The 14,873-nt window shown below is 31.0% G+C and overlaps 1 protein-coding gene across 1 annotated transcript; it reads right to left on the bottom strand.

Annotated features, from left to right (window-relative positions):
- Window positions 1–12,080: 12,080 nt before the first annotated feature.
- LOC120636460 (probable cytochrome P450 303a1) lies at window positions 12,081–14,220 on the bottom strand. Its single transcript, XM_039907944.1, has 3 exons — window positions 13,160–14,220; window positions 12,956–13,073; window positions 12,081–12,401 (listed from the first exon to the last, which is right to left on the bottom strand). The coding sequence occupies exons 1-3, from the start codon at window positions 14,218–14,220 to the stop codon at window positions 12,081–12,083; spliced, it is 1,500 nt and encodes a 499-aa protein (XP_039763878.1).
- Between the last annotated feature and the right edge of the window lie 653 nt (window positions 14,221–14,873).

Raw genomic sequence — 14,873 nt, forward strand, 5'->3', positions numbered from 1 at the left:
GAGTGAATATATTTTTAAAAGTTTGATTTACGAAAGCGGTGATGTCGAATAACTTCCCAGAAGAGTATTTCTTTGCTTGTGTGTCTTTCGATCTTTACGCCCATCACGAAAAACTTCTGAACCGATTTGTATGCGTTGATAAATTTATATTTAAATCTGGGTCCTAATTTTTTTTGTTTATTTTATCACCAGAGTTTCATATCCTAGCGGTTTGAAGCTATAATAGACTTAGAGGAAATAATATGGAATTATGGCCTGGAACTCATCTGAGTGTTGTTAAGACTACTTTAAAGCAGCGCTAAAGAAATCTTTGAAAAGCTATTTTAAACGATACTCTACTAGTTACAGAACTGTATAAGACTCGTTTATACGTGGTACACACATTTCCATACGCTATTTAATTTTGTAGCACCGCTAGATGTACACTAAAACAAAGTGTCTACAACAGCGTAGGCAAGCTTCTGACTCGTTCTTTAGAAACCCCAAACGTGGAACGCACTCTTTTAGGCATACTTAGTATCCATGCGCTGTAAAGCCATTATTATGCATTTCTCTCACAAAGTAATAATAGTATACTGAGTGGGGGGGGCTCACCGCCGTACTTTCTCTTGGCGGGTACAGGAAGGAGTCCACCGTTGCGCTGCGTGGGTGGAGCGCGCAACTACCTTTATTTCATTAAGAAATAAAGGTACCATTAAAGACTTCTTTCTCTACGACGAGGAAGAAGTGATACATAGTGAATCCACTATGCCTGCCAAATAAATGAATGAGGTAGGGTGATGAAACGGTATTTGGATTAATGGAATAGAATTTCCTATGAGATCTTGGATGACAATGTAAACGATGCTCTAGCTCAACGCTCTAGATTAGAGGGTGCATGGATGAGTTAGGTAAAGGAACATCACAAAACAATTATGGCATCATGTACTCGATAGCATCGAGCGATTGTCTAAATCCTAATTTTAGGTCATTGGAGGAAAAATAAAGTGAATTATAAATATATGGAACCATAAATTCATTCAATTATGTAGTTGTATGAAAGTAAGGCTACATTTTTCAAAATTTCACAACAAATTAGCTCTCTACTGCAACTCTCCTTTTTTTTTTTTTTTTAAAAGCCTCCCACCTACAAACATATACATATTTATTTATTAATTCATAAGACACACCAGCAATTAAATAAGACGACATTTATTAAAATTAAACAATTTTAGAATTTGTGTTCTGTCTAGGGCCGTTACAACAATCAATTATAGGTGTATACAGCGTTATAATCATTAACTCGGGTCTAAAAAAAACTAGAAGATAGACTACCAGTCCAGTTAAAAAAACCTTGCGTTTATTAAGGCCCTGTTTGGTATTTTTGTAACTTAAGTTAAACTTAACAGTTCTAATTATACCTACAAACTTATGTAATATGCAAATTCCTAGTATAATGCTGAATGTTAATACTTACTTAGGTAGATAAAAATCTGTGTTAACTATACCAAATATGTTCATCCGAAAGAAACGATGTATCAGAGTTTATTTGGGTGAAATTGCATTGTCCGTCTTTCCGTCTGTGCTTTTTATCCGTACTTATTATGTCCGTCCGTCTCTCCGTCTGTGAGAACCCTATATCTACTGAATTTTTGAACTTATTATCTAAATACTTTTTTTCTATGTAAACCCGTAACCCAAACCAAAAGCGTGAAAAAAAACCATATATCAGTACACAAAACCATTTTGTACTGAAACCTACATTATTGACAATTGGGGGACCATAAAAGTAACCCAAAAATCGGTATATCAAAGACTAATTACATAATACTTACTTATTTACTGATTGCATAATTTCAGTCCTTTCCTACAGAAAATAACTACGAAGAAAATCTAATTCATCGTAAAGTTTTCTTCGTTTAAAACCCACTCCAGACTGTGGCTCAGTTAGCAAAGCACTCTGTCACGAAAGTTACACATTTGAAAATTCAAATCCCAAAAATTCTAACATTTTTATTTGCGTTTTAATTAATAAATAATTAAGATTTTTATTTGAAGGAGACTAAGGCCGTTGGTGATACAGCTACCTCAGGGCATTAGAGTACCTACTTAAGGGCCCCTTGGTACCCTTTACCGGTGTACTACATGGGGTATGCCTCGAACTTCAAGACACTGTTTCGGAGGGCTACAGATTCCCTATTTGAAAGATCCTAGGAAATACTACTAAGCTTAAGTTTAGAAAGAAGCAAGGAATAAGTACTTCGTGAATGCACCGAATTTACAATCTCTGCCTTTTTTAGATAATTGTTAACTTTTACTAAGCAATGCAAAAAAAAAAATCAGGTTATTTTTGTCAACTTTGAAGATTCGATTTCAATAAATATTAAAAAATTTAATTGCTAGAGTACAATTACATTTTTTTAAATAATGTGTTGTTAATTAAATTAATGACAATGTGAAGTATTTCTATCGTCAGCAAAGCTCAAAAATCTTTATAAGTGATTGCAGCTGCAAGTTTACATAAGCTTCAGCTCTCGTTATGTAATATAATATTCCTAATTCCAATTTAATGATATGTTGAAGATATTGTAAATATATTTCAAAATTGTGCGGTTTAATGTTCCTACATAATGTAGTCCCAATTTCGTACATCTTCTGTAATATAGTGTAGATACATATATTAACTATAATTTCAATTAGTGTAGCATAGTATAATTTTATTTTATGTGTGTACTTATTTATGTACGTAAGAAGTTATACATCTTTGGCTTCAATCACAAATGAATTTCTTTAAGCATTCAGATCAATTTTATTCAATAAAATAATACATTGAAAATAATAGAACACTCAGTTCATTTTAACCGCGAAACTTCTTCTCTCTTTTCATTTTAACAAATTCCCACATCTGATTTTCATAACGAGCCAAAAGAAGTATAGCTTCATTTTTTTTATATACTTAAGACTTTGGAAAGTACTTGCATTTACTAAATTATTATTAAGAAATATTTGTATATAGATATGAAAGAATATTTGTACACGTAAATTATTTGTAGGTATGTAGCTACTTTTATCATATTTTAATCGTGATGAAAGGGTACTTAACTTTTTAAAGATATTAAACTTGTGAAAACAGAAGTAATCTAAATTATACTATCCAGATTGAATCATAAATTTATATTATAATACCTAAAGTAAAAAAAAGTAAAAAAAAAAGTTTACGGTTTAAGTAGATACAATGACAAAGAAATAGTATTATTTTCCTCAACTCTTTTATTTCATAACACACAACTATTATAAACTTTAGTAGGATAGCGATGAGGCCACGAAAAGATGCAAATAAACATACCATACAAATATCACTTTATTAATTTACTTTATAAACTATGACAATATGAACTTATCGTTTTACAACCTCGCAATTCACTTCATAACTCTCTCAAAGAACGATCCAACCCGCCAAGAAAAAGACCCCATTTCCCGCCAAAACTCCTAGCGTCCAGGTAGAATCCAAGCAATTTGATTGGTTCCCGCCGTTATGCGTCTACCGGCGTTAACCAATCGGAGAATGACAACCGATCGTCTCGTTCAAAAATAAGATTAAATTAAAAAAATAACAAAGAAGTGGAAATTATAATGCTATTTAAATTTAAATCCTAACACAACTAATGATTAATTTGGTTTGATTGAATATTTTGTTCTATCCCAGTAAATTTAGATGAATGTGTTAAAACAAAACCAAAATAAAAATAGATTATATAAGAATATAAGAATACGTCAACATTCCTTTGAAAAATGCCAACATTCCTTTTAAGTTATAATGCTTTGTATGTAATATACTTAAAAAGTATAAGTACATAAAATAAAAATGATAAGATAATACATAATTATTGTCTTTTTTTTAAAGTTAATAAAATCTATTAACGTATTGTAAATACAGTAAAGGAATATATAAACACAATGAGTGCAATCAAATTAAATATTGTGCTTTGAATATCATGTACATATATTTAGGTAAAAAATACGCTCCGAGCTGCGAGAACGCTGTGATGCTCTAGGTCTAAGCTCTATAGGAACTCAAGACCCAAAGGTGGGACATTACTTAGCCTAATGTAATGACATCTGCACGATTGTGTTATTTTGGTGTAGTTTAAGTATTAACTATTTGTGTAATTGTTATTTTTTTTTACTTGATTGGGTTGGCTATTAATCATTTGTTCAATATTTTTAAATCAACCAACCAAGATGTTTTCCTCGTCAACGAATTAAAAGCAAGTGTTTAATGCTACGATCGTTGCTTAGTATAAAATGAAATTTTCCTGATTGCGTAGGTAACAAAAATAGAACGACAATGTATTAGTGATATATTATGTCCCGCAATAAAAATATAGTTGTATTGCGTAAACAGTTACGGAAACTATTTGATAATTAAGTAGTAACATGCAATGCTCATTTTCTAATGCAGTGTTTAAAATGTGGATGATTTTTTTTTCTAAGAGCGTCACAGTCAAAATGCTTATATATTAAATTAATAGTTTTAAATGAAAAGATTTGAATGGAAAGATCTTTTAAAAAGTAAAAAAACAATCATATTTTTAACGGGCTTTATTTATCAAATTGTTGTGCCGATTCTGGCCTTCACGCATCCAAAACTCCTAATAATATCAAGCTTACATGTTATAATCCCATGAGTATTTTTAAGTCATAAATACACGCAAGTTCACACTATTAATAAACTGAGTACTGTTTACTGAGTACTGTCACTATTAATAAACTGAGTACTTAAACTGAGATTTTCGGTGTGTTACAAGGCGTATGCATGCCTTGTAACACACCGAAAATATTAGATGATTTCTATCAAGTTCAAGAATTTTCAACAACAGGTAGGGACCAAACTAATTTTGTGCCGTATATTATTTTATGAACTACAACATATTTATATATTTTTCTACGTCACGAAGAATGACTGCCTAAAAGCCTTGACTGGTGATCGGTGATCATACGTACTCAGTTTGTCGGTAACATTCTACCGGTATTCGGTCTTGTTGGTAATTTAGAAGGTAAATTAAAAACAAACACATGAATATGATTATAACAACTTGGAATCGTTTCGTCTTCTCGTTCTCTAGGTCCCTTCGATAGTTCTCTATCATATATACCTACATGATGGCCATGACCTGACTGAAAACCAGTGCTGTGCCTTTTAGCTATACTGAGCCAGCTCTTTTGTTACACATTTTTATTTAATTTAATTTTACAGAAATGTGTGACATGAAAGATGTTCTTTCTTTTTTTTTCTCTCTTCATCGATAGTCCTCCACTGCTGGACAGAGGTGTTTTGAAGGTTTTTTTCCAAATTCCACAGTCTTGTACCGCCTGTATAGTAAAAATCGAAAACTACATTTGAAATATTTTTTTTTATATTATTAAACATTTCGTGTGCCGTGTGGTGACGGCAGATCAAAATACAGTTGTCACCACCATCTCTTCCCGCTGTTGTCTTATTAGCCTGCCCAGCGGCACATTAAGTCCAGCAGTAAACTCTTAAAGGCTATAGATGAATATATTAAACACCTTATATATTATTTTCAGTTTTTTTCATCATTTAAATATAAAAGTCTACAGGGATGAGTGTGATGGATAGTACGAGTATGGTATATGCCGAATTCATAAAATATACTATTTCCCTACTTAATTTTAACTACTAATACATAGAATATAATCTATATATGTACTAAATAACCTTAAATATATTCACATGTGTGCCCTCTATATATATACATATGTATGTATTTTAAACCTAGTCATGACTTTATTGTATACCTATATTTAATAAGCTGAATTCATGGTACATTGAGAATGAACTCAGCCGTTTCCTGGACTGGAACTCGCCAGGATGTAATTTACTCGTAAAATAATTATAGAAAATTATTGAAAATTGTTTAAAAGCGTGTTGTTTAAAAGTTGTTTTCGGTGTAGAAGCGATTAATTAAAATAACGAAATTAATCATACGTACATTAATTTAACACATGTAATAAATCTGTATCAGCAAATAGATAAAATACAATTGAAATGGAATTGAAAAATTTAAATTAACTAAAAGCAGTTATTATTTTATACTACGATAGTTTAGTAACGTTAATTTACGTTTACACTAAAATATAAATAATAATGCTGGAAAAGCAGTGAAAAACTAAAAGTCTATGAAGAATTATGATGACTTAGATTAGATCATATTTCTCATTCAAAACAATTTTTTATCTTGTAAATGTTTAATTTACTTTATTTTCAGTGCTATTTAAACAAAAAAAAAAACATCCTGCCAAATTGAACACGGTCTTAGTGCAGCGAAACAGTGCTATGTGTAATGAAAATTTAAGGTGTTTTCAAAATTAGTGCCCACTTTATTGGAATAACGAGCACAGCATCTTTATACTTTAGGTAAAATTCGTGTTTTAAATGATAATTATTGATGTCTATTTAATTATTAAAGGATATTATCAATCATAAATACAGACATTAATTAAGTATGAGTGATATTATCGCTCGAGAGATGTATCTCGCCAAACACCATTCACAAGTGACTGACTTATGTAAATAAAAATGTGTACATTAAATAATAGAACAAATATTTATTAAAAATGATTTTTATTAAATTAAGAAATGTATATATTCATTATTAGTATTTTAAAATTTATATTTTGCAATTTAATTCAGTTGCCACCGATATCGATTCTTCAATAATGGTGCCTAATATTATGCTATTTAAGTTTTTCTTATTATCGTAACATTATATGACTTTATTTATAACAAAAATCAAACACTGTGTAATTGCGCAAGAATTTTTCTTCTTTGGCAGTATTCACAAATTCGCAACCCCAGGCGATGGCGATGTCGTTTCGCCTCCGATAAAAAGAATTGTATCTTGATAATTAGGTCAAAGTTCGCCGCAATTAGGAAGGTATTGTTGATTTTCGTTTGTTGAGTTTCGGCTAACACTAGGCGTACCAATTAAAAAGTCTTACAATATTTCCATCGTGTCACTCGGGAAAAGAATTTGGCTGCATATTTGCTGTTACGTCTACTTTGTTTCATTTGGAAAATATCACTCTCATATTCTGACTTTGATAACGTTCCAAACGAAGTACAACTTCAAAAGGTATAGCTGTAAAGATTATAATAATGTTAGGCTATAAATTGCTACGAAATTCAACAAACATGTTTGCGTCAGAGAATGCGTTTGCGTTAGCAATTTTGCGTGCTAATTGCGTTTTTAGTAACATTTCGTATTATATGACTGGGAACAACGATTTTAACGTCAACGACCTAAATATTATTTAAAATATTTTCAGTCAATAAACCAATGCATGTGAGAGTCAGTTCGCTTGTGAGATTTCAGCGTCAACTAAAATATTCATAACAATTAAAAGATGCATTATAATTTTGTAATGATGCCATAGTTGGTTTGTTCAATTGACGAAAGACTAACATATTTTTAAACGAATACAGCCAATAAAATCTACTAGCTTAAAATAATTTATAATGTAAGGAATCTTCCGACATTCAAAAAACATTTTGCTTAAATCTAAGCTAAAAGTAACACAAGGTGGTATTATTATATGACATAATAATATATTGTACAATGGATTATCCCTACACCAAAGTTTCAAGTCAGTTCTCTAAGATTATATTCAATCTTAATAAGGTATTTAATGATTTTTACATATTATATATAGTTATTGTTTTTTTTTTGTTAAAATCACAAAATTGTTTAAAATTAATTCAAAATTGTGTTTTTTTAGAATAATAAGTAGGTACCTATAGTAAGTATAATTAGCGTGTACTCCAAAATGTTATGGAGACCTTTTAAATATTTAAGCTACTTGACATACTCTGGAGCATACCGCGAAATCCAGCACCTTCTTAATTATTATTACTTTATCCGTGTTAATATGACCCTGAAGTACGAGTTAGCATTATTTTTATTAAATGTTTTAACGGTGTCTAAAATAATAATATTGGTGTCTATTTATTCATTAATTAATGAAATTACTTAATTGTAATACATTTGTATTTTTAAATCGCTTGAGAGATTTTACTCGCGAGGTGCCATTCAATATGTCTGACTTAGTAGAGTAGTCATTTAAGTGTATAAAAGTTTAAGTAAGAATATTATAAGTAAGAAAATATATAACATGATATATATGAACTATTCAAATTGTTTAACTATAACTCATGGATAGTATAATACGGTATTAGATAATGTTATCGTCATAATTTTTTGGCTTATTTCATTTCTACCAACCATCGAAATATATCTTTTAGTAGACATTGCAATATAAAAAATGCGAAAGTGTATGTTCGTTGATTAATGACCTTATTTAGCTAAAAACTTTATTAAATTTGGAAGATAATAGAATAACGCGGGATTTAAAACAAAACAAACGTGGTTGAAGTGGCGTAACATATATATAAAACAGTAAACATATATGTATGATTTACTAAATTAAATACTTATTTAATCATCGTTGATAAGATTCACCATTAAAGTTCACCCAGCTTTCTGTCATCGCTTTAAGCAGCAAAGTCTATAAGACACGAGCCAAGACATAACTTGTTGTCGTCAGCGTCAATATCAAAATAGTACCTACTACTTTAAGCCATAGAAGTTCGCGCTCAGGAACTGATTGGAATGACGTTACATTTTCAACAAGCTCAAAGTGCTGCTGGTACAGTTTTTGGTTTTGAGAAACTTCAAAAATATATAAACCTTTTTCAGACTTTAATAAATTCAACTTTTTAAAATTTCCATAAAATACGCTAGCATTAACTAATACTTAAGTATGTCTATTTATTTATTATACATAACGTATTAGTGATTTTATAATATTTTCAAACAGCATGAACAAACGTTCTCGAAATGCCATTCACTGATATGTCTGACTTATTAGAATAGAAGTTATGATAGCACTTGGTTATCATAATATTATATATGATCTATTAATAAATTAAAGGATAAAATTTATTATCAATGTAAATTATTATAATGATATTTTTAGTATTTTTTCGTTATTTTTAAAATTTTAGACCCGAATCGAATGTAATTTTGATATTTTGAGGGTATTGGTATCCAGGCTTTAATAATGTTTAAGGTTATAATTATTAGGTAATTATTGGTAACCTAATTTATAATAATTTGATATTAAATAATAATATAAAATTATAAATGTTCGATATTAATATTTAATACAGCCTTTAAACTTCGTGCGTAAATAAAACTTAAAAAAAATTTCATACTGAATTTCCTAATTTCACGCTTTTTGCTCTTTCTAAAGCGCAGGAAACAAACAACAATTGCATTATAGTCTGCAGCGGAATTTTTAAACAAATAAAGCCTGAGACACCATGCACTATCAAAATTTCGAACTGAAATACATTACGAATCTTTTTGTAAATACATTTAGTAAAACAATGATGCATTAAATCTGATCACTGCAGTAGTTCTTGCTCTTAATATACTTATTTATGTATGTTTATTAATGTAAAATCGATTGCTCTCATCCATAAACCTTTGACCACTATGCCTCTAAATGAAATGGAACCGGCATGATCGGATGTATAACAAGTTAGTTGTAATATAACGTTAAGTAAAAAAAAAAATGTCTGCATACTTTTGTAAACTTGATTTATAGTAGATCAATAATATTTGTTCTCGGTGTTAGATATGAAATGAATAAAAAATGTAAAAAAAAAAATCAATTGTTTTCTTTATGGACTTTAGAAAAAATACGAAGAATATCAGTGATGAAGGTAAGGTACCTTCTATACTAAATTTGCAAATCAACGATAAAATCCTGTTCTAAGTAAAACATCCTCAACCTAGCAACTTCCGCACTACAAAGCACAGACCGTTTCTCCGAGGTGTAAAAGTTTGGGAGCATAGACCCACCGCGTTTCTCTATTTGTCGAAATTGTATGCCGCTTATAATCGCATTACTACTGTCATATAATATATGGTTCAAATGCAAGTAGAATCTTTATTCCAACTTAAGATTAGTAAGGCTATTGTCGCTTGGGAAGTTACAGCCGTGGCTAGTTACCACCCGTTAAAAACGTTCCGTTAAACGATTTAGCTTTTTGGTACGATGCCGCGTAGAAACCAATTAAGTTTAATATAACTGCTATGCCCCTAACAGGTTACTCTATAATATTATGTCGTGTTTCTTATACAAAGTTCTGATATATTCAACTGTATAAAATAAGGTAATCCAGTCCACATTATCAAGGAAATAATTACGATCAATACCATCAAAATGACACTGGCGATCGAATGACTTCAGCCCCTCTAAGAGACAGAGATTTATTTATTTTATATTTTTTAATATCATAGAAAATATCACTGGAAATGGTATTCTTGTATCTTCTGACCTTTTTATGTATAGAAAGGGCGGCTATTCGAAATCGTAGGTACGTGTGACAACATGAAAATATTTTTGTTTCCAGTGTTGTCTTATTTACAAATACGTAAAATTTAAGAACGGTTTGTTTTTAGCCCTTTACGATTTATTATTATAACGCACAATACGCAGAAATAGCAAGTGATACAACAACATACAAGATGGCGGGTAGAGGAAGAGAAAGGATCAATTCTACCAATAACTCACGCGTCAAGTTAACTTGAACGGAGAATCATTCGTTTCACTTGTACTGCCATCTCTCGGCTCAGCCCAAAATTACTTAGTGACCGCGGCGCTGAGGCTACTCTTCTCTGAACTTACAAAGGTAATATTACCGCTAGATTGCGCTGGAAGACTTTAGTAAGTAAAAATATCGGATAGCAGCAAGCCCAGCAGTTTCATGATAAAATTACACATAATGTAATAACAAACAACTTTATTTTAAATCTAAACCAAACTTACGCCATAAAATTTCAAAATAAGAAGTAAATTTATGAGTTTTCTTACTGCTTCAAATTCGATTCTTATAAATAATAACGGTGACATGTTCAGTTCATATTTGAAAATTTTATTTAGGTTAATAAAAATAAAGCACAATTTAAAAAGAAAATCGACTGTAATTATATATAAATTAGAAGTAAAATTAAACTCGCTGTGCAGTTTATTATGCTACATTTAATGCATTAAAAGGAAATTTCATATAATTTAATAAAAAATTACCGATTTCAATATTTAAGAGGCTCTCAATAAGTTCCAATTTTTTAAAAAGTAAGCATATAGAAAAATATTAATATAAAAATTAAGGATTACTTAAACGATAAAAAGCTTGGGTTTAACTTCATAGTTAAACTTCATAGTTAAATATTAATTGACTGTGAGATGGTGATAGCAAAAAAAAAGTTACCCACCTAAGTTTGTTGCGGGCTCTTCTTAGACCAGGGCGCGTTTAGAACCCTCGTAGCTACAGGTTCAAGTTGGCGAACGAACGTATTACCATTACTTCACAATTGTTTAAGCATATATATATATATATATATATATATATATATGTATGAACGCTTCATTAATGCCAGTGATAGGTCTACATAAATAAAGAATATTTGTTGAATTTTAATTTATTTTAATATTTGACCTTGTATGACTACAATTGAAATGAACACGATATGAAATCATTCATGCTTGATAGTTCCTAACGAGGTTCGGGACACATTAACCTGTTTGAAACTCCGGAATTCCTATTTCCGCAAAATTGGCTTACTTTCAAGGACGAACAAGGATACGTATTATATTCGTATACGTAATGACTTTGTATTACGATTTATCGTATAATACGAAAGGAAGATAATTCGACAAAATTGAAAAGTAGTTTATTATAATACTTAACACTATCATCAACTAAGGCCACCATTATAGCTAATAAAGGACAAGTATTAGTAAACCGATAAGCATTGCGATCACCATTTTGTCTTCCCCACTGGACAATGCATCAACCTAGAGTTTAAATTAGTGTTAAAATTTTATTTATAAGGGCAAGGGGGCCAGCTTATTTCCTTAAAACAGTTCAAGTTTCGCTTCCTAGACTCATTTGAAATATTTAATTCAAATCTTATATTAAAATCACACAATATTGTAATACCAATAGATAATTACATTCTTGATATAACTAAAGTATTAAATGGTGCCGCTGATGCCGTTGCTCCATCAACGTGGTCCAAAGATGGCAGGGGTTCACCGGGACAGGGCAAGAACGTAAACCTCTGAAGCATAGTAGTTATGAACATAAACATATTACATTTAGCTAATACGTCTCCCATACATCTATGCTTGGATATCCCGAATGGGAAAAACGTGTCTGGTAAACTGAGCTTGCCATCAACAATAAATCTTTCTGGTTTGAACCCATACGGTTCCGGAAAAAGTTCTGGATCCATCAATATGTTCGGAAAATTGCTGACCACCATTGTATCCTAGAAAAGTCATTGAATTTATTAGCGTATTAATTAGGCCAGCCATCATATAATCTATTAAAACTTTACAACATATTTTAAAATGATTCTTCTCTTTCCACAAAGCATGAACCCGAATCAGGCTTACTATCATCGCGTATTATATTGAAACTTATATGGCTTAACGTTCCTATTGAAACAATAGCTTAAAGAATATTTGTGAGATGCAAGTAAGACATCGCTATTTACTAAAACAAAATATCTTATAACGATTTCCAAATAAGATTGATAAAAAGGCGGAGACCCAGTCTAGATTCAAAAAAAAGCTGTGCATTAGAATTTCAAGCTCGTAACAAATATCAGTGGTTGCCATTAAAAAGATTTAAAATCACGTTTTACAGATAATATTAATCGTTAAAAACATTTAGTTGCTAAACTTTGTTCGTAAACATTTTGTATAATTTTAAAGATCAAAAATTGACTTCTTATTTTACAGCAATCCCAACAATAAATCCATTAAAAACCCACTACGCCATTTTTTTTTTTATTTATACGTTAATGATTATTGTACTTACTTTGGGTATATTATATCCAGCCAATGTAGTATTTCTTAAAGCTCTATGTGGCACTCCAAAAGTTCTACCCATAAAATGTCGAATACTTTCTTGTACTATTGCTTCATTATAAGGCATGCTATAAACAAATACCAGAGCTATTAAAATACAAAATACAAACGATAAAAAGTTAGGTTATCAAAATAATAATATTCATTAACTTACTGAGGGCGGTCATCAAGGCAAGGCATTCGATTTTTACCAACAATTCTGTCTATTTCTTCTTGAGCTTTTTTCTGCACGTCTTGTTCCCTTACTAGATAGCTGAAACAGAAACTCATGCTCTTATTTGTTGTTTCCGTCCCAGCCATGAACATGTCCATACAAATTGCCACCAGTTGTCCTTCGGAATAAGTGTTCACTTCCCCATGATCATTTAGAACCCGTATATAAACATCCATAAAATCCCTGTCCTCATTTTTAGGGTCGAATCGTAGTTTGTGTTTTGTTATTTCGTCACGCAGAAATTTCCAAATTCTTTTATGAGTTCTCACGAAATCTGTGTAGCCCGAAGCTTTCGGTGCAAGTAAGCTTAACACAGGGAAATGGCTAAACACACAACCAACCATATCGATCGCTGCAAATAAATCAAACAAAATATTCTGCAACAATATCATGTCAGGTTCGCTTGGTCTATAGCGTATACCAGCCATCATTGTCCATAGGGTATTAAGAATGTAAGTGCTAAAGAAGCTGTGCATATTTTTAATAACTGCACTATTGTTATTCTTCATTATTTCCAATACATCATTAATCATGTGACCAGCTTCTGAAAATGCTATCTCACTCATGCCTCTTCTTCCAAAACCAAATTCTCTTAAATGTTTTATGAGAAATTTTCTCTGTTCTTTCCATAGTTCACCGTCAGTGAGAAGAATTCCTCTTCGTTTACCCCAAGTTCTAGTTTGATAAAAGATTCCTTTTGGACGTCCATCAATATCTTCGTTATAAAGCATTTCTTTGTTTGCTTCAACAGTATTAACCATTATAATTCGGTCTTTTCCAATTTTAAGACCAATTAGAGGCCCACCTCCACAGTAAATATTAGCTAATTCTTTAACGCTTTTGTAAAGATATCCCGTCTTTTCTCGCATTTTGTTTACTTCTATGGCACTTCCAACAATTGGTAACCATTTAGGACCTCGGGGAAATTTCTTGGGTTTGACAGTGTCTAAATAAAGTAGAAGGCCAATAATTGCCACAATGACGAGTACCGTTAACCACATCTGTAAAAAAGAGAAGTTTTGCTATTAAAACAAAAACTGGTGACTGACGTAATAGTTACAAACCCATCCTGGGTGCCATCATGTTAAATTTCAACAATATCATTAATTATCTAAAAAAGAAGAAAGCAAATATTGCTGCCATTATCTTTTATACCTTGTACAGAAATATCTTTTATGCCTTGAAGATACTTGTATTGAAATAACGACCCATTTTATTAACATTTTTATATTAAAGTTAATTTGTTAACTCAAACAACAACCGATCACGGTTCAAAAGAGCTACGGTTTCTTTGTGAAAGTAAGCTTATTCATCGAGTCAGTAATTACAGTATCCACAAAGCAACTTGTCTAGAGGTAAGCTCATTGCAGTTTCCACGAGGCAGAATACCTGAAGGTAAGCTCTTTATATAAAACGATACCTTGTCCGTTTCCAACAATTTCAATTTCCTCTCTGCGGCATAGCCGTTTGCATCAAATATTTGTCATATTAATAGCGTAATAATGTGGCATTGATTTAAATTGATGTGTAGTGTCGTTATCGTAAAAAGCATAATTTCAATACATAATTTCTGAAGTTTGGTTGAATGAGCTTTTACTGTGACCACAAAGAAATAAAACAATACCTAATATAAAACTCTTCAAGTCAAGAAAAA

The sequence above is a fragment of the Pararge aegeria genome, chromosome Z (assembly GCF_905163445.1).
Source record: "Pararge aegeria chromosome Z, ilParAegt1.1, whole genome shotgun sequence".
Taxonomy (NCBI): Eukaryota; Metazoa; Arthropoda; class Insecta; order Lepidoptera; family Nymphalidae; genus Pararge; species Pararge aegeria.

What these genes read in the sequence shown, in the direction of transcription:
- LOC120636460 (XM_039907944.1), bottom strand. Translation starts at nt 14,220, where the DNA reads ATGTGGTTAACGGTACTCGTCATTGTGGCAATTATTGGCCTTCTACTT. An exon ending in TGCCTTGATGACCGCCCTCA is followed by an intron (nt 13,074 to 13,159) that starts GTAAGTTAATGA and finishes ATTTGTTTATAG; the next exon opens with CATGCCTTATAATGAAGCAA. An exon ending in CTGGATATAATATACCCAAA is followed by an intron (nt 12,402 to 12,955) that starts GTAAGTACAATA and finishes TGACTTTTCTAG; the next exon opens with GATACAATGGTGGTCAGCAA.